Source organism: Pleuronectes platessa, chromosome 11, assembly GCF_947347685.1.
Source record: "Pleuronectes platessa chromosome 11, fPlePla1.1, whole genome shotgun sequence".
In the NCBI taxonomy this organism is placed as follows: Eukaryota; Metazoa; Chordata; class Actinopteri; order Pleuronectiformes; family Pleuronectidae; genus Pleuronectes; species Pleuronectes platessa.
The window spans coordinates 19,836,074-19,862,153 of NC_070636.1; the positions used below are offsets into that span (position 1 = coordinate 19,836,074).

The 26,080-nt window shown below is 38.7% G+C and overlaps 1 protein-coding gene across 1 annotated transcript in view; it reads left to right on the forward strand.

Annotated features, from left to right (window-relative positions):
• alk (ALK receptor tyrosine kinase) overlaps positions 1-26,080 on the forward strand; it is a 359,720-nt gene that overhangs the window by 206,114 nt on the left and 127,526 nt on the right. Inside the window, exon 4 of the mRNA XM_053435382.1 lies at positions 11,542-11,746. Within this exon, the coding sequence (XP_053291357.1) occupies positions 11,542-11,746 (205 nt within the window). The remainder of the gene's footprint in view (positions 1-11,541; positions 11,747-26,080) is intronic.

Below are 26,080 nucleotides of genomic sequence, written 5' to 3' on the forward strand. Positions count from 1 at the left end.
GTTTGGGGAAATAAACCTCAGTAGCGAATCCCTCAGAGCTGCCACTTGACAACACTTCGATGGCCACTGGTCCATCTCCAACACCCCGGCTTCCCTGGCAAGTCTCTTCCCCACATTTATAACAATAAATAAAGATGGAGATCCATTCCCTGATCATTATAAATTCAGGCTTCTGACGGACAAACCATGTACAGAATGTAGAATGTGCAGTTTGACAGATTACTTGCCCCCCCCCATCACATATTATGTACCATAAGGCGACCTTAGATCACCCTTACACTATGACTCAGGTAAGACAACTAAAGATAGCAGCTTCTGACTGTGGCGAATGTACAAAATGTGCAGATTAGGATTCGACAAAAACTAAACTAAATTAAATTACAGCCATCCACTTGCAATTATCCACTTACAGCTCCGAAATGACTCTTTGCCTCAGTGAAATTGTTGATGTTGTGTTGAAACCAATCGACTGATAATGATGGAAAGTCCTCATTCCTGTTTACTTCTTCCGTGCACCTGTTGCAAATGAGCAGCAGTGAAACGCTTGTGGCATTATTCACTCATTTGAAGGAGGCCCGTGGTAATGTTTGAATCAGCTCTCTCGATAAACAAGGCCTCCTAATCAGACAGCTTTCTGGGCACTGACACTTTGTTCCCCCTCAGGCTGAAGTCAACACTCACCCTCTTTAAATCACTACTAGGCCTCTTGTTTACTTTGCTGGGCACCGGCGACATGAGACTGTTGACTAGGGATGATTCTATCAACTGATTGACCTACCAGAGATTAATCAGTAATCAGTGTATAGGTAGAACATAATGCAGAGGAGGATGCCTGGGGTATTCTATAGAAATGATGAAAATGCATAAATAGATTGATCTCAAACAAATAGAGAAGAAGATTAGTGCCATATTCAGCTACAAGCAAAATTCTATTTGTAGTCACAGCACAACATCAAAAACACAATTTAAGACATCAAACTATCCTCACTACAAATTAACCAACAACTTGTTTTCTGAAATCAATATATAACTAATATACTTTTTTAAATCATAAGAAAATAGATGGTTTATTGTAATGCACTTATATACCACCGTCTTATATTTGCAAAAGAGTTTCTACCTCTTTGCTTTGGACTTCGGGAAACTAGGAAGAAACATTTCAAAGTGGTTTTGGTACAAAAAACACTTTCTTCCGACTTTGCATGATTACATAAACTTAACCTTTCAGAAAATGTATTTTTAACTTCCATTCAAATCTATATAAATGACATTAACATAAAATTAAAGACTATGTCAGGGTATATGAGAAATTGAGAGCATATTAACACAAAATTACACAAATTACGTATAACTGCAAATTTATTTAAACTAGGACGATAAATTCTCAAAAAATGATTAGGAGGGTAAATGTACTAGAATTAAAATAAACAATATATTCCGGAACAGTTTGGAGTTAACAAAAATACATTAAACCACACAACAGTGGAATCCATGACTAATGTGTTATTGATCCCCAGACTAATTGTTAAATCATCTTACATAGGGAAGACCTTGCTAAGATAACTGGAATTAAAAGGATAAAACCATGGTTCAACAGTTCTTTTGAACTGTTCATTTCTTTCAGTATATTTCAGGGGCAGTGATTAACACATTTTTCACTGACTGGCTGAAACCCGCTCGAGGCATCTTACACGGAGGAATTGATGCAGCAACTGTGAAACAAATTTGCGTGGTTGTGGGCAGGAACATTATTATCTATCGAAGTAGTATTTAACTGCATAGTGTCTTATGATGGTGAGAGTCATATCATTTACATTTCTAAGAGAAATTCCTCTGTCATCATTGATTGTGCAATGTTTTTAAGAGGACTGACAAATCAGAGACAGTATCTTGCTTGTACAATGAAATACAATAAGATTATTAGCTTTCTTTTCACGTTTAGTAAGTTTGGCCAAAGCTAATCCATATATTGAGTATGACACCTGCTTTTCTCAATTTTTTTCGTTTTTAAATCTATATTACGAATTAAAATGTACATTGTTTACAGCAGTGAATATGCAATCATAGAATTATCAAAATAAAAGCCTTTGGATACAGTCAAAACTCACAGCCATACTAGTGTTTTATTTTAAACTGATGTTTGAGCTTTATCCTTGAACATTCCCAAACAATATCATTAAGGATTGCATTAGCAAAACAATTTTCCACATAATGACAAGACAACGGGCCGTTTTATTGCTCCTTATAGAGGTTTTTATCTAAATTGATGAGGCATTTCATTGGCTATCAAAATTGGTTTAAGACAGCTGTGGCTTTCAAAGAGCGGTTCTAATTCACAATTACATGTTTATCTCACACACAGTTGACAAGTTTGTTTCCGGCTGTAAAATAACAGCTTCATTAGATGTAATTACTAGTTCCATGAAAAGAGATTTCTATCATGTCCTTTGAGCTCCCCCCCCCGCGCCCAAAGCTACAAACTTAGAATCATTTATATACAGCTTGTTGTATTTAAACACTTGTTTGACAAGTGAATGTAAGAATATGTACTCTACATTCTACAGAACCAGTTTCCTATTTTAAACCAACAATGGTTCATGAAAGTGACAGAAGGAAAAATTAGAACATGTGAGGGAGCTGAAAATACAATACAAGTCAATTCTAAAAACTATAATTAGCAGGGATAGTGGCCTGTCTGAACTGATAACAGAGAACTTGAGATTAACACTGGTTCTTTATTACCCAGGACAAAGAGGTTATTTGTTTCATTACTGTTTGTCTTTCTATCAGCAGGATTACACAAAAAAAACTAAAATAATTTTGTTGAAAATTGGTGAAAGGGTTGAATATTGGCCAAGAAAGATGTCATAACATTTTGACATGGTTCCAGGCAATGGGTCAGACCATACATTTTTATCACTGTATTACATTGTAAGTTTTCCTTTCTTTCGAGGCATTTTCTCTGATTTCTGGAGAATAACGCATGATCAAGATGAAACAATCAGGTTTATTAGCGACCTGATAAATATGAGTTTGATATCTACGAGTGTACAAATTGGTACAGCTAGATTGAATTGACTGTTGGGCCTTGTTGACGGTATGAGATCAACTGTGTAATATTCTAGTTTTCCTATTGAATTCTGACTCTGAAAGTTAGGTCTTATTTTGAAGTGAACTCTTTTTTTAAATGATAGTTTAAATTTTTACCGACAACTTGTTTTTGTAATTAAGTAAATGAAGTTCCACAGCCAACTTATTTTGGGTTCATTATTTAATTTTCAACATTAATTTTGCTAGGATTCTGCTACTCTACTGATTAAGAATTAAAACAACTTTTTGAGAGAAATAAATATGTCATTTTGACAACTGCCCTTGTTCGCAGATTAACATGCCTATTTTGAAGCTGTGAACATGTTGCAACATTTACAACATTAAGCTTTGGAGTGATGACACAATTTAAGATTTGAGTGGTGGACAAGCAGCCTCATTATACACACATCATGCACAGCCACTTCTTCTGTTTCTAGTCTGGTGTGGTGTATTTATTTATGTCTTTATTGGGTACTTGTCCGTCCAATTCTTTTGAAAAAAAAAACCTGCAAATTGACTGCCCTGACAGAGGCGCAAAACTACAAGTTAGTAAATCTAGTTTGAGTGAGCACCCTGCTGAACGTTGTAGCTTTGTGACCTCCACACTCCATCTCTGCTGTAATTGTGTTAATATTGACATCAAGGTCTTTTTGTAAGTGCTCAGTTTGGCCACGACAATATCAGATCTTCCAGCTGTTCAGCTGCTGACATTAAAGAGAACAGAAGTAAATCTGTCCAACAGGTCATCCTGATATGGCTCAGTGCCTCTGAATAAAAAAAAGGAGCTGGAATTAAAATTAAATCAATAATTAAGAAAGTAAATCAATAAACTGAACATGAGGGCATAGTTGGCAGATATTGTGGGACTAAACACTGTTCAACAAACAAACATAGGAGCCTAACAACTGTAGTTTAAGTAATACATCATGATGGATGGCTATGGAAATTCCCACATTAATCAGATTATTTTGTGATTATTATTGTGGCATGTTGAGCTTCAAAGAAAGAACACAGCTCTTACAGAAAAATACCGTATGAAGTGTTTGTACTACACACCCCAGCATCTCATCTGCACTGCATTAAATATGGAATACACAGATTCACTATTTACTGGGCACAAATGATTCAAACATTTATGGCAAAAAAGAGGAAATATTGTTTGTCTCCCTCAGAAACCATCAACGGAATTTCTTCAAGTTCGGCACAAACAGACTTAATAATTAACTTTTATGATTCACTGTTACATCAGAAAAAGCATATTGCGTCATATCTCAAGAATTAATGTAATAATTATGTCACATTTAATAAAAGGTCAAATTTTATTATGTCTAGAATTTACAGATCAGCATCTATTTGACAGAAAGTTCTCCAAAAAACGTTACTGTCCATTATTAAACACCATAAGATTGCAACCTTGTGACATAACCGACAGTCATTTCTTATTTGATTGTATTTATATATTAACTCCAGTGCTTCCCAAATCTTTCCTCTGGTTTCTTATGATGCTGCATTACAATTAAATGTGTTTGAAGTCTGAAATGCATTATTTACAGTCCACATTAAAAGTATGCAGCAGTGATTCATGTATTCTTAGACAGTGTATTCTATGTGTTTGAGTTGGTGAGAAAATATTTTCAAAAAATGGCACCTCAAAAAATAACCCTAACCCTTCACATGTAATGTAGTCTCATTTAAAATGGACAGAGCAGAGGCCATGTTTACACAATCATGCAATTTTATCAAACAATAACTAAGCACACATTATACACCTCTGCCTCTATCTGTATCCAAATATATTCTCACAATAATATAATACATTCTTACACACCAAACACATAAATACATGAAATGACATTCGTATTACACATATTAATCCTCATATTAATAAGAAAAGGTGCAGTACCCTCTCCAGATGTTTTTTTGCATTGTTCCATGTCATGGTTTCTAAGCTACAAAGTTTTATAATGGGTTTACCTTTGCATTCCAATAAAAAGAATGATAATGGAGAGATTCCATGCATTTCTGACAGCCCATAGATGAGATCAATGTAGACAGGAATATGACTTTATCTTGACAGCACAAAAGCCTGAACTGGCTTCCTGGTATGTGATCCATCTCTTTGTCATGATTTGTTACTCTGGTTGTTCCTTGTACGTTATGTTAGGCCCTTATAATGTCAGCAGGGGGTGATAATTAGCAGTTAATTCACTAGTGATGGATGTTAGTAAATATGAAGGCGTTAAAACCGATAAAGCTGCTAATTGTCTGGTTCAGTTTGTTAAACCATGTTAAACTATGTAATGGTAAGTTGTTTACAAACTGTTTAACGGGCTGTCTATGTACCTGATCTTGGCTAGTTAGCCAGTGGGCCACTGGCATGATGGTGTTTTCAGTGGTTTTGTATCTAAATCAAGTTATTCCTCTGTAAATTTAGTATTTTTGTTTTTTGATACATTAACCCACAATTTTGTGTAGGTTTATCAGGATTTGTTTTATGGATCATGTGGACTGCATGAGAGTATGCTGAGTAGTATGCCAGAACTCCAGTTACTGTATATTGGTGTGTGTATGTAAAATAGGCGATGATGTCACAGCTTATTTCGATTGACCACAGTGTTCTTCTCTGGCAATTGATTGTTTTAGTAGTCTTTATTGTCACAGACTGGTTAGGCACCCTTCTTCTTCATCTGTAGTCATGTAGTGTTCATGGCATATAACGCTAATCCCTGGAAAGTGAGGAGAGACGGTAGACTAGTGGTAGAAAAGAAGGACATCAGACTGGAAGTTTACTGGTTCGAGGCCATAGACTGACAAAAACATACCTGGATATGGCCCAGACCTGAATCTGTTCAGGTCCAAGATGACTCTCTCTACCCCAGTGTCTAAGTTCCCCTGAGCAAGGCACCTTACTCCCCCGATATCTGCGTGTGTCTTGTGTCCTGCTGTGTTCACACGGATGGGTCAAAAGCAGAGGACAAATTTTCCTCATTTGCATGTAGTGTGTCTGTGCATTTGTTTGGGACTAATATAGGAATCTTGAATCTTGATGGCTAGAGCTGCTTCTCTTTGGCATCTAGTGTCATATTGATTCATCATCATCTTAGCGAAAACAACTTCCTCAGGCACACCTTTTGTTGGTATGAATGGCTTGTAAAGACGAAAATCCCTTCTAGTTTTACTCAGCAGTGATCCACACACAACAATTGTTTGTTATTTCTGCTGTCTTGTCAGAGGTCAGAGAAATACTGAGCATTTTTTCTTGTGTCCTTCATTTTTCTTTTTATATATATATATATTTTGTGCCATATTAGTAATCCACTTTCAGACAGTTCTTTGAGACAAGGTGACTTTTGGGAGGAATTGTACTTCCTCTAGTTCTCAGTGCTTTACATTGGTTCTTCACAAGTGCTTTGGAGCACTTTGAGTGCTCTGGGGAACCTTTTCTTGCCATTTCACATTGAGTGTTAACTTCACTCAGGAGTATTTGTTCCGTCCCTGCACACTGGGTACACTTAGTTGTCTTTAACTTAAACAAAAACGTTGTATTTCTCTTTGAAAGGGCAACTTTCTACTTTCGTTTTCCTGTCATTAAACATGATGCTTGTCAGCAATGACATGTAACAACTACTTATTTGTTCACCCTTACCATGAAGAAGATATGTTACTCTTCTATCCTGGTATTGTTTTTTATTGTATTAATGAATATATTGCTATAGCAAGAATATTTTTTTTCAGTTGCTTACTTTGTTATTAATTATTTGTCTTCATTTTTCACTTGCATGCAGGCCAGAGGATCCATATCACTGCTGAACGGAGAACATTTAGAATTTAAACTTTTAAGTACACATACATTGTATTCTCTATTAATGACTTGGTAAAGGAGCTTGTCTTATAACTGTTGCAGCTGCTCAGTTAACTATGTATCACTGACTTTAGCTTTAACAGAACTTGTTATGCAAAACCTGACAATGAATTTCTGCTCAAAGTATGAAATTGGATGCATTACTCTTCTCTTGACAGAGCTACTACCATTCTTCTTTACCCAAAGCCCTTGAAAGGTATAAGCATTGTTAAGTTTTATGTGTTGTCTTCAAGTTGACAAAATCCTTTATATTTTACCATAAAAGCTGAACTGAATTATGGTGACATCCCCCTAAAGCTCTTATTCTAAAGTCCAGATCATTAGGACTGAAAGTAAATCATTCTAAAACAGAAAGTGATAACAAAGATAGACAAAAGAAAGGCCTTTATTATCATGCAGAATGCTGCGTTACACCATCTCTCTACAGTGAAAGCTGTCACTGTGTTGAATGTTTTGTAAATTAAAATGAGTGGCAGCTAAAATTGTTAGGACCCTGAAAAGCTTGTCCTGGCTCTATAAATAAATTATACTATTAGAGGATTTGGCAAAGAATACAAGTTGAATCGATTGTTTTCCTCTCTCTCGCAGGCCTTTAGCCGCCTTTTTTATTATCTGAGGGAATTCCACTCTCACCAACCATTGGCCTTATTTGGTATTCTATGTCAACAAGAGCCTCAATTGATTGAATCTGTAACTGCGTCGAGAGCGAGAAAACTGTTTACCGGCCTGATTCAGTGATGTGGAATACAACTATCACTTTGAATTGAAATCTTTCTGCCTTTTTGGGTTTGGTTTCCCCTCTGAGGGCCAGTAATCAAATATGGTTTAACTCTGTTGACTCCACTAATTCTGAACTACATAGATAAATGAGAATTTAACAGCAGAAAAACTAGTGCAGGTAACGTTTAAAGGGAGAAGAAAACTACTACTACAAAATTTGTACTACAATACTACATCATTAAAATATGTTAGTTTAACCCAGATAAAACTGCAATTTTCTTTCCCTGGAAATGTTTTCTTCCTAACTGCTACAAAACAGCAGTTGCGCTGTAATGCAACGTTTTTAGAGCGGAGAAGAAGAAGAGATTTCTGGTAATGTAGCGTTAGTCAGAGCTAGCAAAGGTGTCAGCAGTATTTCAAATTCCCACAAGTAAAAACTGGGACATATACCATATGTTTCCATTGATGGCGTTAGTGTTGCCAGTTATTTGTATCAGTACTTGGTATTGGCTGATACACAATGTTAATGGTGACATCAAGCAGTATTCATAGGTGAAGCAGGGGCAGAAGTCCATAAATGGAATTGCAGTACTAGTTTTAGAGTTTGCCGTTATAATTTGTATCCTGCCACTAAATTGCTATTTTCTTTGAATTATTTGTGCAGGGAAACAAGAGTTAATAGCTTTTTCTGCCTTCAGGCACAAAGCCCTTCCTGGCTGGCTTAAAAACCTTTACATCCAAATGCTGCTGGCTGTGTAGAAAATGTGTCTATAGTTCCCATTGCCTGAGAACATAATATAAGTACGTGGCCTATTCTTGCCAAATTGCCTGGACCCTCTGTGTAAGGAGCATGCAAATGCGGAAGAGGAGGCTAAACTGGAGCACTCCAATTTACAGGCCTCCAAATCCACCAGTATGTAAGCAACTTGGGGATAAGGGGAAAACACTGGATATCAGGGAAGGGAAATTTATGTGAGCTACAAGTTCAGAAAAAGGTGTGATTACAATCTAAAACACAATCTATTGGCTTCAGGTATATGTATATATATTGAAGGTATTCATGTTTACCCTAACGTCTATTTAAACATTTTAGACCCACAAGACAATTAAGAAGCATACTCATTAATACTCAAGTCATTAATTCAAATAAAATTGGACTTTATGCAAACAAAACATTGATGTAGGTGTAATTAGCTGTATTATAGAGCTTATCCATTCATCCATTGTGTTCTCCTTATCTGGGCTCGGGTTGCTGATGTAGCATTAGCAGAACTACAGACGTTCCTCTGGATTTACAGCTCCTCCTGGGGGTTCCTGAGGTGATTTAGTTTACTCCAGTGAGTTCTGGGTCTACCCCAGGGTCTTTTCCTGTTGCAAGTGTCCTATAAACCTCCAACAGAATGTGCCTAAGAGGGATCCTGAATACATTCCTGAACAACCTCATCTGTCCCCTTTCAACATGAAGGAGAAGCAGTTCTTCTCCCAGCCCCCTGTGGATGTCTGAACTCTTCACCCCATCTCAAAAACTGAGACCAGCCTCCCAACAGAGACATCACTTTTTTTTATTGTATTTGTGATCTTTTTCTTTTGAGAATTCACGGAGTTGGAGCCCAGATCAACAAGATTAAAGAGGAAAGAGATATTTATATCAACCAATCAAATTGTATTTGTTTTGCCAATATTCACAAATCACAATTTGTCTCATAGGGCTTTAACAAGGTTTACATCCTCTGCCCTTAACCCATAACAAGAGTAAGGAAAAAGGGCCCAAAAAACATGTTTTGACTTGAAACTTGACAAACACAATGAGTAAAGTGTGTTCCAGTTAGAAAGTACATTTGACTGCAATCTGACCTACTCGAAGCTGATAGTAGCATTGTGCTGAGGAAAGAGTGCAGCCTGGAGAATGAAACAGACCAAAATTCATAGAAAACAAATCGATCAGCCCTGAGGGCTTCTAGACAAATAGGCAGAAGTCATTCAGTGAGAAAAAGTATTTATGTTGGGTTAAACTGTTTCCAGATTTTTCCCAAACAATGATTATCAATTAAGTGTTAAATTGCCATTTGCCAAACCAGTGTACTATGGTTGTGTAAGAAATGCTGAAAGGATGTGGAAAAAGACAGTGGAGCATATAAGGCAGACTCAAGGTAAAGGTTGTTGTGTGGATGCATGTGTGTGTGGGTGCGTGTGTGCGTGCATGCATGCGTGTGTGTGTGTGTATCACAAGAGTCACTTTTGTAGAAGGTTCAGATGATGGGTAAATTAAATAATATAATATAAATTTAGTGCAGTTTCTGCTACTTCTATGAATGTTAGTGATTCATTCAGTAAGACTACAATCTTTTGTGGTGAATGTTGTTATTAGGTAAAAGATACAGTTTGAAATGATTCCTTAATTCAAGATAAAACATGTCAGATTTCCTTTTCTTTGTATTTTTGTGGACCAGGGAAAGGCAAAGCAGAAAATAATGATTGCATGATTGAAAAATTCAGTCACAGCATTACTTACAAAACCTAGATCCTAAAAGAGGTTTTGATGTTTCATTCAGAACAAATGACTTCAGATCTTGTTTTGTGCAGTGCTGGATTATCCACATATAGTGGATAATCCAGACTCTGCAGTTTAACTGGTGTTAAATCCATGTGAGTGGCTTCATGTATTCTAGGGCTGCCACTAACGACTACTTTTCTATCGATTAATCTGTCGACTATTTTTCCGATTAGTCGATTAATCTAAACGATTCATTTTCCTCCAAAAAAATCAAATTGACCATTTCATTTCCGAAGCGCCGCACCGCGCAGAGCCAAGGACAGCCAGGCGCCTCCTATCCACCCTCCTGTTAAACCTTTGTGTGGTTTACATGGGCTGCAAACCATCACAGACTCTTCTGTTTTGTCAAATTTATATCTTTCAAAATGACTTTAAGCCAAATCTTCTGTCAGACATCACATCTCCGGCTGAACAGATTCACACTCAGGTTATTTCAGCTGACCTGAATATAGCGCTGAACAAATCTCTTGAGTTGTGTTTTAAGAACACCGCCGACATTTCACGTTGTCTGCTGTAAAACAGGAACTTACAACGCTTTGACAATCGACAAGGGGGTGGCTCCCACAATGCTGGGGTCGATATCATTATGACACTCAGCATTCAATTTATACTTTAACAGCAAGCGCTCCTCGTGTTCCCTATACTAACAAACAAAATAACAGCCTCATCCCAGTGAGTTTCTGAGAATGATAGAAAATCAGTGATACTATGAGACTTTGAGCTCTTTCATTTTTTTGCTCCCCCTTATCCACAGTACTTCTCTTAACTGAACACATTAAAAATAGATTATCCTCCTTTCATGTTGAGATTCATTGTGCTTACACACACACACACGTCCACACACACACACACACACACGTCCACACACACACACACACACACACACACTTAAGTCAGCTTCTGATGAACTTCCTGCTTGAATGAGTGCAATAGGTTTGGAAATGAAAGGGGACTTCATATAAAAATGATGAAAAAACTGTGCTTTGATTTTTTACCCTCTATCCCTCCTCTCTTTTTTAAATGTGAGGGATGTCACTGACAGCTCTTTTTCAAAGCAGCTTCATTTCATGCATTTTCATCAAGTGTTACTTTCAGCCATTGCCTCAAAACGATTTGAAACCACAGCCCATCACTCATCTTGTCTCCGTACTGGGCTGTGCGTGTACGTCTTGTTCATGAGATAAGATTTTCTCATAACTTTTAAAGATTTCCTCCCACTTCTGATCCACGTATTAGCAAGATCGATGGGTCCTTGAGACAATAAGTAATTGTACATTTGTTTATGCTGCGGTTTTGTGTTCTACAATTCTTTCAGGTCAGTTCCTCTGGGTGAACAATTCAGCCTTTGGGGGTCCCTGGGTGCTGAGTCCGTGGCTGTGGGGAGGGCAAGTTCCCTGTAGCCTGGACCTGGCCATGTTCCTCCACCCCAAACAAAGTGGCCAATACACCATATGGCTCATAGAGCGGGACAAATCGCCACGGGCCCTCTTGTCCACTGACACCCTCCCACGCATCACAGGGTAAGCACTTGTCTTATACATTAAATTAGTGTTAAAATTAAATTCTCCCTGCCAAGCATGGTTAAATACAAGTAAATGAAAATGAACATGAGCTCAGCTGAGTTGATATAGTGTGTACATGCATTCTTGCACCCCAGCCAAAAGCTTCATGGTGATCGCCCCGTTCCCTAACCTGTGTGGATGTGTTCTATCAGAGGCAGAGGCACAAAACGTTTAGCAGAATCAAATGATGACACCCTCACCCTTTTCATGTGGAGGTTGCCTAACAGGCAGAGGGAAATGGCAGCGTGAGAAATGAAGATAACTTGTTCAAAACGCCTGCAATTTGATTTTGCAGCAGCTTGGCACCAATCAGCAATTCCTGCTTCATGTCACCTTCCTGTGTCTAATCCTTAATTAACACCAGGTACGTGCTGCTCTTACTGTGGCTCCTCGGTGGAAGCCACACTCACTCACACTGAGTGCAACAGGGTGACAGAGGCCAGTACAACGCTCCAAAACTCCTCCTAACCCCACACATGTGGTTATGGCTATGGATGGCTGTACCTTCCCCTTTATTAGCATAACTCTATTTATGGTTCTGGCTCACAGTAGGTCAGAATACACAGAGAAACTCTCACTGCGTTGCTAAGGATATATATTTCATGTTGCATGCATGTGTATAAATAATCTCCTCAGAGCATTGGGATCCCATGAATGTATGCTTTATGCATCTCTGCTGTATTTGTAACTGTCTCAATGTGGGAGTTAAGGTCCCTTGACATTTGTATGCCTGTGTGTGTGTCTGTTGTTGGTTACCTATGGGAACAGAATTCAGACTTAACACCCGTTATTTTGGAATGGCTGTGTCCCAACTGCTCTTTGCCCAGTGGCTGTGGTCCTGGTTGGGTTAGGGTTAGGCAAGCAGTGGTTATGGATAGGGTTTTGCAAGTGCAGATGAAATCAATGCAAGTTTATCATAAATCTCCCAAAATTGACTTGTGTGTGTGGTCCAGCTGCTGCTCCTGTTGTTGGGACACTAATCTGTTTACAAAGGGGCTTCTTTCTTTGGGGAAAACAAGCCAGTCCCCATGAAGTAAGTCATTGAATTTAAATGTGAAGACAAGGTGTAAGGTTAGGTCAAGTTTAGGCTAAGGTTAGGTTTAGGTCTAAGTTAAGGTAAAGGGTTAGTCAAGTAGTAACAACGAAGGTTAGAGGAAGTAGGGTTAGTGTCCAGGAATTCATGTAAGTCAATGTTATGTCCTCTGAAGTCATGCAGACACGACCGTGTGCATGTGTGTGTTTATGCGACGCTCACGCTGGTCTGTCTTCTGAAGGGGGCATAACGGGAACCTGCTCATTACACGTGTGACAGATTAGACTGTGCGTTTGTGTGCGCCCTCATTTATATTCAGAGGCTGCCATCCGCCCACACCATCCCTGCCATTCTGAGACTCGCTCAGCCAAACTCCCCACACTCCCGCTCTGAAGGGAGAGCGCTGATATCATAAAAGCCAGAGAGCAAAAACAAAAGCAAGAAGAGCCACCCGCGGACATTGGAAGAGTCAGTCAGCTTACTAATTGCCAACCTGTGCCCTTGCCTTTGAATTTTAATGCTGTGTTGTGATGCCTCTGCCTGATTCAATAGTCAGGCCATTTCGTTCAGGGTTAGCCAGGGGGAAAATGAACCATCCCTTTACACATTCCTCATTTAACTAGGTCCCCCTTGCATGGAGGTAGATTTAACTTATTACGATTTGTTTAAAACAAGCAATAGGTTATTTTTTCAAAAAGAAAAAAATGTGGGTCTATGTGTATTTCTTAATTTAAGGCATAACTTTGTCTGAAGATAATCAGTAAGAGGGAGCTAAGACAGCATCTCTAAACAAACCGAAAACAGCGCGTAGTGCAAGTTTGTTCCTCCAGGTAGGAACAGTTCAGTACTATTTGCAAAAATGTGCAACACAATGTGGCACTGGTTAAATATTTGTTGTTAACAATATAAGTGTTTCTTCTCATAATTCTAAATGAAGAATTGCCTCATTAACTGTACAAGTGCCAATGCTCTGCTACAAATATCAGTGGTGGAGTCCATGTGGGTTTGCTCTAAAACCCCCATGAAAATTCCTCCAGCAACCTGTGTTGCAATAATGTTACATCACATCTGAAGGGACTGTCCGAGCAAAACACATCTTTGAGAGTTTATTCTCAATGGATAATGCGTCATCCTCTACAAGCGCTTTGAAATAAAAGTCAAGAAATGTAATACTTTTTGCAGCGTATTGAAAAACAATGACATCCGGTGAAATAAAAGCTAATAGACCCAGACAGATTTCAAAACAAAAAAACAGCAGCCACTACTGCTTTCAAGACCAATACACAAAACTTTGACAAGTCGTCTGTGGAAGAACGTCACAACGCCTGAATGCCACTGGTGATGCAACATGCAGCTCGGGTTTGTTCCACCAAACACATTAATCTTCCATTAATTTTGACCTCAAGTTAAGGGAATTAAGTAAATCACAACACAAATGGAGCTGATTAAAGTTCCACCGGATTTGGGAGAGTTGCTTCCCCCACCACTGCTTTTTATCTTGCCCTCCCTCGAGCGCCTGCATTCATTCTGTGTTTAACAACACCTGAGGGAAGCACATTTAGGACCTCTGAATGCTGCCTGCGAAGGACTTGACTCATCAAACAGGGTCAGCTCTCACAGTGAATGTCAGCGTCCCCAGTGTGGCATTCAGCACCGAGAGAGAGGCAGGAGGGGGGCGGGGGTGCAAGATTATGATCCTGTGAGTGTGCCTGTATGTATTCATAGTGTGATGTCCTCACATAAATTGTGTGTGTGTGTACAGTCTCTTTGTGCGGGCACTTATTTATTGGGTCATTGTGTGTACCAGGGGTGGAGCTGACCACAAAAATTACGGTCTGTAAGTATATACTTACATTTTGAGGGGACAGTTTGGAATGTTGTACAATGAAAACAAGAAATATAGGAAATAATTAACTGCTTATTTTTTCAATAACAGGCTGACTCGATTCTTAAAGTCTGCAATACAGCTGCAGGTGGCTAGAACTTACTAATAAAGTACATTTAAGAAAGTAAATCAAAAACCAATATTGTACGGCTCCCTATCCATTTCCATAAAAACACATAAGGCATGGTTATAGAGCGTAGGTAGATACCCGGGCTGGGTTCGGAGAAAAATGTATTATAAATATTTGGGTTTGCGTTCGGCTTGGTTAGTTTTCTCTCTGGCTCAGTCAGGTTGGGACAGAAAATTGTGGCCCTGCTTTAGCCCGGTCTAGATTGTAAGCAAGAGGTTGCTCAACTGCCACAGGGAGTTGCGTTTACATCACACTCTTGGAATAACGAATTTTGCACATGTTAACAGATTAGAGCTGCCACACCGGCTGCTGTTGGCCGCTGTTCAGCCGCACTGCTCTTCTGGACATTGGAGGTCTTGCTGATTTTATTTCCCCACTGAGTACCTAGGACTACTTTTATACAAGTAAATACAGTAGTTATACCAGCAACCTCTGAAAGACTGTAGTTATATTAAAATGTAATGGGCAGCAGTCTCTCCCTCTCTCCCTCTCTCTCACACACAATTTAAAAACACAGTGCCGGGAGTACCAGGACTGCTGAGCAACCACAGCCTGAATGGCCAGGGCGTAAGAGTTCTCCACATGCAGTGGCTCCCAGCCGAAAGGCCAATTCCAAAGATCTTTGGTATAAATACATGTACCATTACACCCCAGTGTGTACTGTAACACTATCTCGCAGTGGTAAGATATCAGAGCTTTCCTGTTTTGTGAGTCACATGTAAGACCTTTCACCTCGCTGAGTGTGAGGTTTTAGGATAAAACACAGTGAGTCACACACTATGGAATTTGCCTTATACACAAAGGGAATGACATTACAGTATATACCTCACATTATCACCCAAACTATATATAGTTTTGTTTCCTTAACATTAATATTCTATGAACCAAATGGCCATGATTACCACGTGCTTTTACTTGATGCCTGGCGCAGCAAGTAAAGGTATCAGTAATGTGACAAAAGGCAATCATGTATTAGTGTGGAATATGTTACATTTTGCAGAGTGAAAAATAATAGAAATATTAGCTGCACAGTCTCTTCTAAATCAAGATTGCATATTAAGAAAGTAAAGACAAAATGTACTAAATAAAACAAATTACTTGAGCAATAAGAAAATGAGCTGTTGTTATAAAAAAGGATCCACTTAAACTAAAATAAGGCTTAAACGTCTGGTTGCACATAGACAATTAAAATATTTCATTGTAACTGTCACGGTCATGATGAAAGTTGTCTCACACAATGGAAAGAGTTGGCTGGAGAAAAAAATATTCCCCCCCCCCCCATTAACAGCTGTAATCCCTGCAAATTAAAAAGGATTATTCTTGCCACTAATTTAATTACAGTATTACAGTATTATAAATGGAATAAAAAGCAGCCTCAACACTGAGATCATATTTGTTTGTGTTTTCACAGTAGATCCTTTGCAAGTCGAATAATTGCCAAAAGCTTCTAAAGAAATCAATATGAACTATATGCATAAGGCTCTTTGAAAAGAACAAAGCTGGCTCTAAGACCAGTGTTGCATGTTCTAGACCTATGTATTACAATATAATATCATAAAAACCTGGTGATGACTACAGTTCAAACATGGTGATATCTACCCTAGTATTTTGATGACTGTAGACCAAGAGAGGATCACCTTTGAGTTAATCAATTACAAACTTTCCTTTAGATCCCAAACTGCCTTTCAATGTCGTGAAAACAGCTGTTTCTCTGACATTGTGGGCTGTGCTTTCATCTGCACAATCTGATTGCATTAATAGAACAAATACATTTGGTTCCATTTGAAGCAGACTTTCTTCTTGTGCTATTAAAACTTTATCTTGGCTCCATTATAACCTGTTACTTAAAATGAAACCTTTAATGAGATAATCACACACCATATGATTATCTCATGTAGGTGTATTTTATGCATTGATATTATGACATGCTAATTATATTTCTCATTTTTTTCTGTTGGCACAAAGCAGCGTGATGACTGTTAATGATAACTGCAGAGCAGAACATAAATGGGTTGCTTAATGAATGGCTTGGGTCTTGTAAAATCAAAAGATATGAATCATCAAGGTGGTGTAATTAAGTCTAGACATTCCAGGTTATCTTATGAGAGAAGACCAGGGCAGAGTGATTGACAGCAGAGCGTCACAGATGGCCATGTGTTTGACAGTAGTGCAAATTAATCTTTTCATCCTATGGAATAAAAGGGAGCCATAGTGAGTGAATAAGTGAATTATACAGTAATTTATCATCCTCATGTCATACCTGTATTTGACAGCAGCTGTTGATGGTGGAGCAGAATATATAAGAGCAGTTGTGCTCTAGCCCTGGCATATAAGAGTGGTGTTGCAGACCAGGGCATATGACAGCAGTGAGAGAAAAGGAACGTGGCTTGAAGAGTTGTAGCATTTATTTACTGACAAAAAGTCTAAACTGCACATTTAACTGTCCATTAAAGGAGCTGCACTGCTAGTTATATGGATGGATGAATAGATGGATAGATTGGATTTATAGATGGATAGATGGATAGATGGATAGATGGATAGATAGATAAGTGTAATTTGCCAGCAAGTTTTGTAATGCTTAAGAACACTTTCCACACACATCTGTGCATGTGTACAATAATGAGTGTAATATCATATCTGATCTCAGAATGGTGGAAGCTGACTCGAGGGCAGTTTGACAAGCGCATTTGTCTGTAGCTAAGTGTAGCTTGTCACCAATCCAAAAACTGCTGCTCTCCTCTCCGCTTGACAAAGCGTAGCCTCTGTCATGCCCTTTGTTGAGGTGACAACGAAATGATGGATGCAACAGCTTGTAGCAGCTTCCAGAGACACTAGTCCACTGCAGCCACAAGTGGGCAGTAAATTAGAAAATGAGTGTGAACGATCCTTCACAAGACATCACATTGATATGTTTTTTTTAACTTTTAATTGGTCAATCACTGCTTACCTTGCTCGCACCGATGATACCCCAGCCACACACTGAAACTTCTCTTTGAAACGGGAGTAATGATACACCCCCCTCACAGAGAGTCTCTGAAAGCCATATTTTGTGGGTTCTTCAATGAGCGGAGCTAGACCACAGTGAAAGCGATGGGTCACCTCAAGGCCCTCTCGTTGGCAATGGCACATCCATCCCTGGCAGGCCTTTTACATCACCTCATCTCTTCCACTTGGTGTTTGCGAGGGGTGACCTCAGCTCTCAAACCGTGGTCGCTGGAGGGCTGGGGCTGATGGGATTCTCTTAGCTCTGGTTCCGGGAGAGCTGCCAGTAGGAAAGCTGCAATTGCCATAGATCATTTGGAGAAGAGACAAAGACAGTCTTTTTTTGGGGGGCCAGGACTGTAGTACATAACATCTCAAGAACAGGACATGAGCAGTACTGTGCCATATGGTGTGTGATATGCTGGGAGATCAGTTCCATTGTGACCTAAAGCTTCAAAAATATACCACCCAAACCCAAATCTCACGCTCTTCTACAAAAGAAACTCCTCTCTGATTTATTACCTAAAACATTTTTGAGGTAATAAAGGATTTGTAGACAGTTAATCACATATGTGCTTGATCCACTCTAACAGATCTAACAGGGGACCATACATTAGTTGTATGAAGGCTGCATTTGAAGACGGATCACAACCAAACAGCTAATAGTACACATGATAACAAACCAGGAGGGTATTAAAACTAGCATGCTGTGTCCAAATGCAGCTAATTGCTAGACGGCAGTGGTAAGGGAGACAAGGGTGTGATACAAATCACGAAATCACAAGATCCCACTCTCAAAACAAGGCAGCCCCGAATAGGGACACAGATATTCTCTGAAAGACACTGAAATGTTTCTACAGTTGGACTCCTTTTCAGTGTGACCTGCTATGATATCTAAAATACATTGAGTTTGGGTCAGCCCCTGTCCCTCACCCATGTGCTGCCACTAGGCCATGGCTCAGATGTAGCTCAACTTTGTTCTTTGTTGCATTTTTTAAAGTTTACTGCAAGGGATGGTCCCATCAGAATTTGAGAGTGGACTTGTTCTTTAGGACCTCTGTATAGACTTTACTTTATCAGACAGCATATATGTAGCAAACCAAGAGAGACGCTCACCAATAATGCTCTTTATTGGCCAAATACTCAAACAAATATCAAGAAACTTAGATTATCCTACTTTGACCCGGCACTGCTGTTGTGGCTCACAGGCTCACTCCAAACATATATCAGATGGCATGGTGTGTTCACCTGTATCTATGGGAACTTACTAAAGCTATTGTGTTTACTGCATTAAAGAGGAGCAGCGATTGGATGAGCTCCTGCAGCTAGATGTCACCATGCCAACCCTCACAGAAATCCAGTTGTCCCATAGATAGAGCTCGACAGAGGTGAAGAGTTTGGACATTTGATCATTCATCTAAGTGTGATTTATCTTCCCTCTGCATTTTAGCTTTTTGATATTTTGTAGTTAAATAAATTTAAACTTTCAACTTTTCTAGATTGATTTCCATGGTAATGCTGTATATACTTATATATATACACGCAAAAGCTTTGTTTCAGTAAACTTCTTAATTAACTTAAAAAGAAAATGTGTTCGTAAAGACATTCAAAGCAATTTGTCATCTGACACATTTTAAACACCACAAGTTTACGATACATTTTTATCCAGATACATTTTCTGCTTCAGATTGCAATCTACAAATTGTATTTAGTTTCTTTTGTCATGCGGAGTTTAATAGAAAGATCCATAAATATTGCTTAAGCAAAGGAAAAAGAGGTTGTCCAATGTGGCTGAGTGCTGGGGAACAGTGGTTAACAGGGAATCTAAATCTTTTACATTTTAATATCTTCCTGTCTCTGGGTTTCTTGCTTTTTCTGCCAACAGGAGTTATTTTTGCTCTTTTGCTATTTAAAGTGTAAATTAGATTTCAGCCACCACAGCCAAACCACTCAGTATTTTTTGTATTGACTGTTTGTATTGCTGAATGTGAATTGAACATTTCTGCAGCAGTGTGATTTAGTGATTGTCTTTGACACCACCATGGGTTTTAGAGAGTGTGTTGGAAAACAATCTAGAAACAGCTACCACGACCAAATCTCCTCATCACATACAGTATATTAGATATTACAAAAATATTACGGTGAAATCAATAAAACAAACAGTTTAACTGCTTCAGACATGCACTGAAATACGCAGTCGTATTTTCTTCGGAGGAGGTGCATGTGTGAATGCAAATGTCTGAGTGAGACGTCCGCAGTCTCAGTGTCTGCAGACTTTCTCCACCTGGCCTATAGGATGATGTCTGTTATAAAGCAGTTAATACACTGCTCCAACTTTCGCCTGAATAATGTGGAGGATTTGTTGCTGTTGTGAAGTCGTCTGCGCAGAAAACCTGCTGTGTTGTGCAGAGGACACTCCGTCCATTCTGGGAAAACTCTGGACCTAATTCTCAGAGTTTTACCCGCGAGTCATGTCTGATATGTTTGCATAGGTACATATATCCACCTCTGAATTACTTTCTGCCTAAATTTCTTTCTGCTCTCGAGTAAGAAACACACACACACACAAAACACATGAAACACAAGACACACACTCTCACGTTCTTTTCTGTATCTGAAGAAAATATTAGTACGTTGTCTCTGTAGAGTTTCAGTGATATCCCGGGGCTTCAGAAAAAGCCCCTCATATAGAATATCTACAGATGAATAATATCTTGTCATCCTCAGCTTGCAGACTCCACCGTCCTCTTTGCATATTCACATTCTCTCTTTATTTTGTCCTCTCCACAGACAAGCACTATGGTTTTTATTCCCACACTTCCCCCTGTGTTCATAGGCCTTCTGTCTGATCTTTAATCGCAGTCCCACAAAGTTGTATCGTACATTCCCGACAGCTGAAGTTTTACACAAGTGAAGAGGAAGATTGAATTTGAGAAAATCATCCGTGGCCTAGTTTTTATGACAAGAGTGTATTTCAGTTTTCACCTATGGAAAAAGCACAAGCAGATATTTCGCCCAGACATTTAAAGCTGAGCACCTAAATCACAATGCTGTAATGTACGTTTTGTATCAAAAGCAAAGGGGATACAGAGAGACAGATAGTGCTTCCTATTCTCTGTTCCTCTCCCTTGTCTCCCTGAAGGTTTGTATTATGAGGAGCACTAATCTCAGGTGTATGGTGCCAATGCAGCGTTATCTTACTATAAAAAATCTAAAAATCACAGTTACTCAGGCAGAAGAAACTAAATTTACCCATAAAATGTAAAAAATAAAACATTTGGTTTCATTTATTTCAGTTCTTGCTGTAATGTCTGTAATCAAATCTTGTGGCTGATGACTTGTGAGCTCAGACTTTCACATTGGGTCCCTTTTACTGCAGGGTTATTTTATTGCTTTATGTCACAAAGGTCATAATGATTTTCAGCATACGACAGGTGGTCAGTGTTCTTCCAGTGCAAACAGAACCAACTTCTCCATGATAGTTTGGTTTGTATGTAAATCACACTTCTGCCATCTTTCTTTGTCAAGTGTCCTAAAAGGTTAAGAGTGTATAGTACCAGTAGTGGTCTATTATTTAAATTGTCTAATGTAAAAATATAAAAAATAAACAAAAGCATTTAACCAGTAAAAATTTAGTTTTACTTGCAATTCAATATTTAGATTGAGGTTCTTGATTCCATAAACATCTTTATGTTTTCCCATCCCACAGCAGGATAGTTTGTAGCTATTTATAGGTTTGTGATCTGTAGCTTGGCTAAAATGTAATACTCTCTGTAAAGCCCAGTACAGACCAGGGATCAGCAGCTGTGATAGAGTATAATGTTGAAATCACTTGTTGGACTTGCTTAAAATAAATGTCTTTATTTTTTATTGAATAGCATGTCTTACATATCTTTAGCATAGAAACATATTCACAGCCTTTGCCGACTTAGACCCCGACTTAGTGTTTTCAACAATGCACATCTCGGTTCTTTTTACTTTGTTGTAAAAGATAAAAAATAAATAAAAAACTATAACACAATAGTGAACATATTTTCTTATTGCAACTATTCTGTATATTTTTTAATAAACATCTTTTCTTTTCTTCCTACAACGTAACTGTAGATATAGAAGTGCTTTGTTCAAATCCTGAATGAGTCTTTGTGTATTGTTTCCATGTTTTCTCAGCGTTTGCACCAGTTATTTTAGGGTAAAATATGCAGTTTGGAATTGGTTAATTATTAGACCTGAAATGTATGTAGGTGTGCATATCAGGATGAATGGTTGTTTGTTTCTGGTATCCAGTGTTAGCAGGGATTGGCCCGCCGGTCGGTTCCATGAGTGACACTTACAGAACAAGAGCCCTAACCCTCAATGGATGGATGGACTTGTTTAATGTGGAACAAAGTCATTTACGTGCATCTAATGTTTAAACTGAATCTGACTATAATTCTATATTGTATCTATGACCTGACAATTTGCACTTTAGCCTGTGGTCTGGAGACATAAAGGGACTAATGTCAATATTCTGGAATAGTATGCTAATTTAACAGTTTGACAGCCTTTTGAGCGTTTAAAGAATTATGCATCAGAAATATTGAATAGTTTATCTGTAGCCTTGAGGCATCCAACCAGGGATCCATTAGTCAAGTGTTCAACGGAAGTGGCTTTTTAATGGGAATATAGTGCGTGACACAAGTGTTGTGGTTCAGTCTCAAATCGTCTACAGCCATTTGGGTATCATTACACATGTCTGATGGAACTGAGGATTCATTCAAACAGAAAAATGTCCAAATGTAAAGGAAAGAATATAAAATCTGAATGGTTGAATATATTTCCAATGTTAGGTTGCTAGAGTATTTAATCGTATGTGTACTTTAAGTAATTTACCCCCTGGAAAATTGTACTGCATACATTTATCAGTTATGGTTATCCAGAAAGGACCAACTGGAAACCTAGTCTCAAATGTATGAAAATATAGATGATGGAATGTATCTGGTGCTAACTGCCTTTAAGTTTCTAAAGGTCACCTGCCTGTGCGTGTGATATAACTTTATCTCCAGTGTAAATGTCCCAGATGAGATCTGAAGCCAAATATACAGATCAATAAGTTTGACCTGGTTAAGGAGGCAGTGTGACCCAGACTTTGAGTCACTCAGACATTTTATAAGGTCTTTGAAAGTGTCATCACACAATCTGCAGCGAGATCCATTTTAGGAATTGGAGCTCCAATATTTGTCAGATGGTAAAAAAATAGTGTGTCCATATGGACGTTTGTAGTTTGGACTTCATAATTTGGCAATTAACCTGATGATCTCTGCAGAATACTCGTTTTTTGTGATTCGGGGATCAGGGGCTGCATAAATATATTTATATGAAAATAAAAATATCACCTCAAACTGCTTTTCTTTCCGAAGCTACTGTCACCATATGATATAGTTTATAGTGTAAGTGCTATATTCTGATTAAGATACCTATGAGTATGAAGAGAGTTCTTGTGCGACTTTCTGTACCACATTTGGTGTGCACCCCACAACTCTGTCCCGGTAAAACAATTAGCAGAATGGTCAGTTTAATGTTAGCTGACAATCTTAGTTTTCTAACAATCCGAAGCAGTTGTCAAACATACCCTGAAAATGAAATTTGCAGGTGCTGTATGTGAGAACGGATATTTCTGAATAGGTTGTTGTGGACATTCTCCTGAGTCTCTCTTGCCAGCCCCCTGCTAAAGACTCCTGAGAAACTGGGCCCATGTCAGAACACGGCAGGAGCAAGTTGGCGTGTTGATGATGTTTCTAACACATGGCGGATGCAAAACTGAAATATAAATGAATTAAAATAAACACAGCAGAGTTGAAAAGACTTCATTGTCCAGACATTTTCCGAAGTTCATGTTTGAGAATGGTTGAAGTGCACTGAATTGACTTGAGTATGACCCATAGTGCAACTAGCCCACTGAGTTGCTGTATGTGCTGTATAAGCTGTGAAATCACGCAGGTGAAGATCTCAGGCTCCTACATCTTCTACTTTCTCACTGTGTTGTGCTGGGAGAAAAGACACAAATGTATCACAGCAATATTCATGAATAATCTGACCTTTAGATTTTTTACATGACTGCATTCATCTGTGCAGCGACTACTGAAGAAACGAGAGAGTTTTTCTTTACATTAACAGATTCGTTAGTTGAAGATTGATGAACTCATAAATAATACTTTACAGCAATTATTCAATTATTTATTTGTTTGCTGAGGGTGTGCATTTATTCATTCAGTCACTGTTCGTTGCATTCACATCTTGTAGTGCATACAAAGTAAAGCTGGGATATCAGCTGGGATAAATCTACATGCACTGAAGTTCAGCAGTGAAAACCAGCCTTCACTCACACATGCACCAAACTGAAACAGCAGAGAACAGATATCCTGTGCCAAAGCCCTAAGACCAGCAAGCCACCTTTAGCCTTGTACCTTGAAAATTAGTTATTTGGGAATGTTGGGTTTTTGGTTTGCAATTCAGGAAAAAGGCCCTTCCTGCCGTCGTCCATTTGGAATCAGTTTGTGGGCTGATTCCAGCTGTATAATCACCTCTAATCAGGTCACCTACGAATGTCCAAAACCTTGAAAATGTAAATGTACAAGATGGACTGCATTATTCAGGCCAGGTGGTATTCACCAAAAAACAACAACAAAATAACAATCACAAGGGATGTAGAGCGGAAAAACACAAGGCACTCAAAAACACTAAATCCTTGTAGCATGGTTCTAAGTCCTTGGAAGGGCACACTTACTCACTGCCATAATGAACAATAGATTCAAGAGCATGTACAGCTAAAGCTGAAACTGTATGACAAAAATTGTCTGGATTTTTGAAAGCCCAACATTGCATCAGGGATTTCTCCCAGTGCTGCCAGTGGAGAGGAAGAGGTGGAGAGGGACAGAGCGAGCCAGAGAGTCAAATGTCCCTGCGCAAGAGGCCAAACTCAAAAATATTATTGATTCCAGAAAACAATAGATATTTGGGGTTATTATGTTGGCTTTGATTTTTCATTTAGTTTTTATAAACAACTATTTTTATTTATATAATTTTGGGCCAGCCTTGGTCCTCATTTGCCTGGAGGCGTGCATTAAAGAGGGAACACTGAGCTGGAGTCCTAAAAGACAGAGGCGTTGCAGATCATCCATAACATGTATCCACAGTAATGTTATAAGAAACTTCTCTAATATATGGCTCATTAATTTAGAAGTTATTTCTGATTATTATCTTAAATTAGAAAGGATGTGCTCTCATCATGCGCTCGTATGTCTGTTCTCTAACCAGAGATGGAGAAATGTTAATTCACTTCAATTTAAAGTGGAAACTGCTCAAAGGGATCATGTCTCTCTGGTTCAAATGGATCAGTGCAACCTCAAGATTACGATAAACATGTTTTTCTTCTTTCCACATACAGATTACCATCTCTTTGACATTTGTATATTCATTATATGAATATTAAACCATTAAAATTGACAGCTAACACAGATAGAACTACACCATGCCCCTCCTGCTTCAAGCATCAGTGGTCAAGGTGAACACAATACACTCCACTCACCCAGATACTGTGAGGGACTACAGACAATAGTAACACACTGTAAGAGTCCATTCAACACCACAAGAGAAGGAACATGAGGGCAAAATAACAAGCTGAGCCACAGGACCTGAGGAGAGGAAGACATCACATGGTGTATTAGCGCGCACATCAAGCGCGCACACACACACACACACACACCCACACACACACACACACTGTGAACTAATGTCAGGAGAGCAGGACAGATGTTACACACTGGTGGTTCTAAAACCTTGGACAAACGAGTTAGAGGGAAGTCTAAGCGACTGTTTGCAACAGCTGCTGCAACAGTTTAAATTTGTTTCCATATGCTGTAACGCATGAAAAAAGCCAAATTGAACACAAACCGACGACTTGATTTATTTGAACTACAGTTTTCATAATTTAGACAGCATTTGTATAGGATTGGTTCTGTAAAACGATTGTTGATCCATATTAGTGGTTGATCACTATAACTGGTTTCCACTGCATTATTTTTATTTTGTTTTATACTCTAACATTTACCTGAATAAGCAAATCTATGTCTTTGTGGAGTTTGCAAATGGCTACGTTTTTTTGCGAATTAAAGCTTGAGAGGGGGGCTGGGGGTGGCGGGTCTCAGGGGGTAGACTTTGTTAGAGCAGAATCCAATCCAATTGAAGTCAATGGGGAGTCCTTCTTCACACGTAATAAAACAAGAG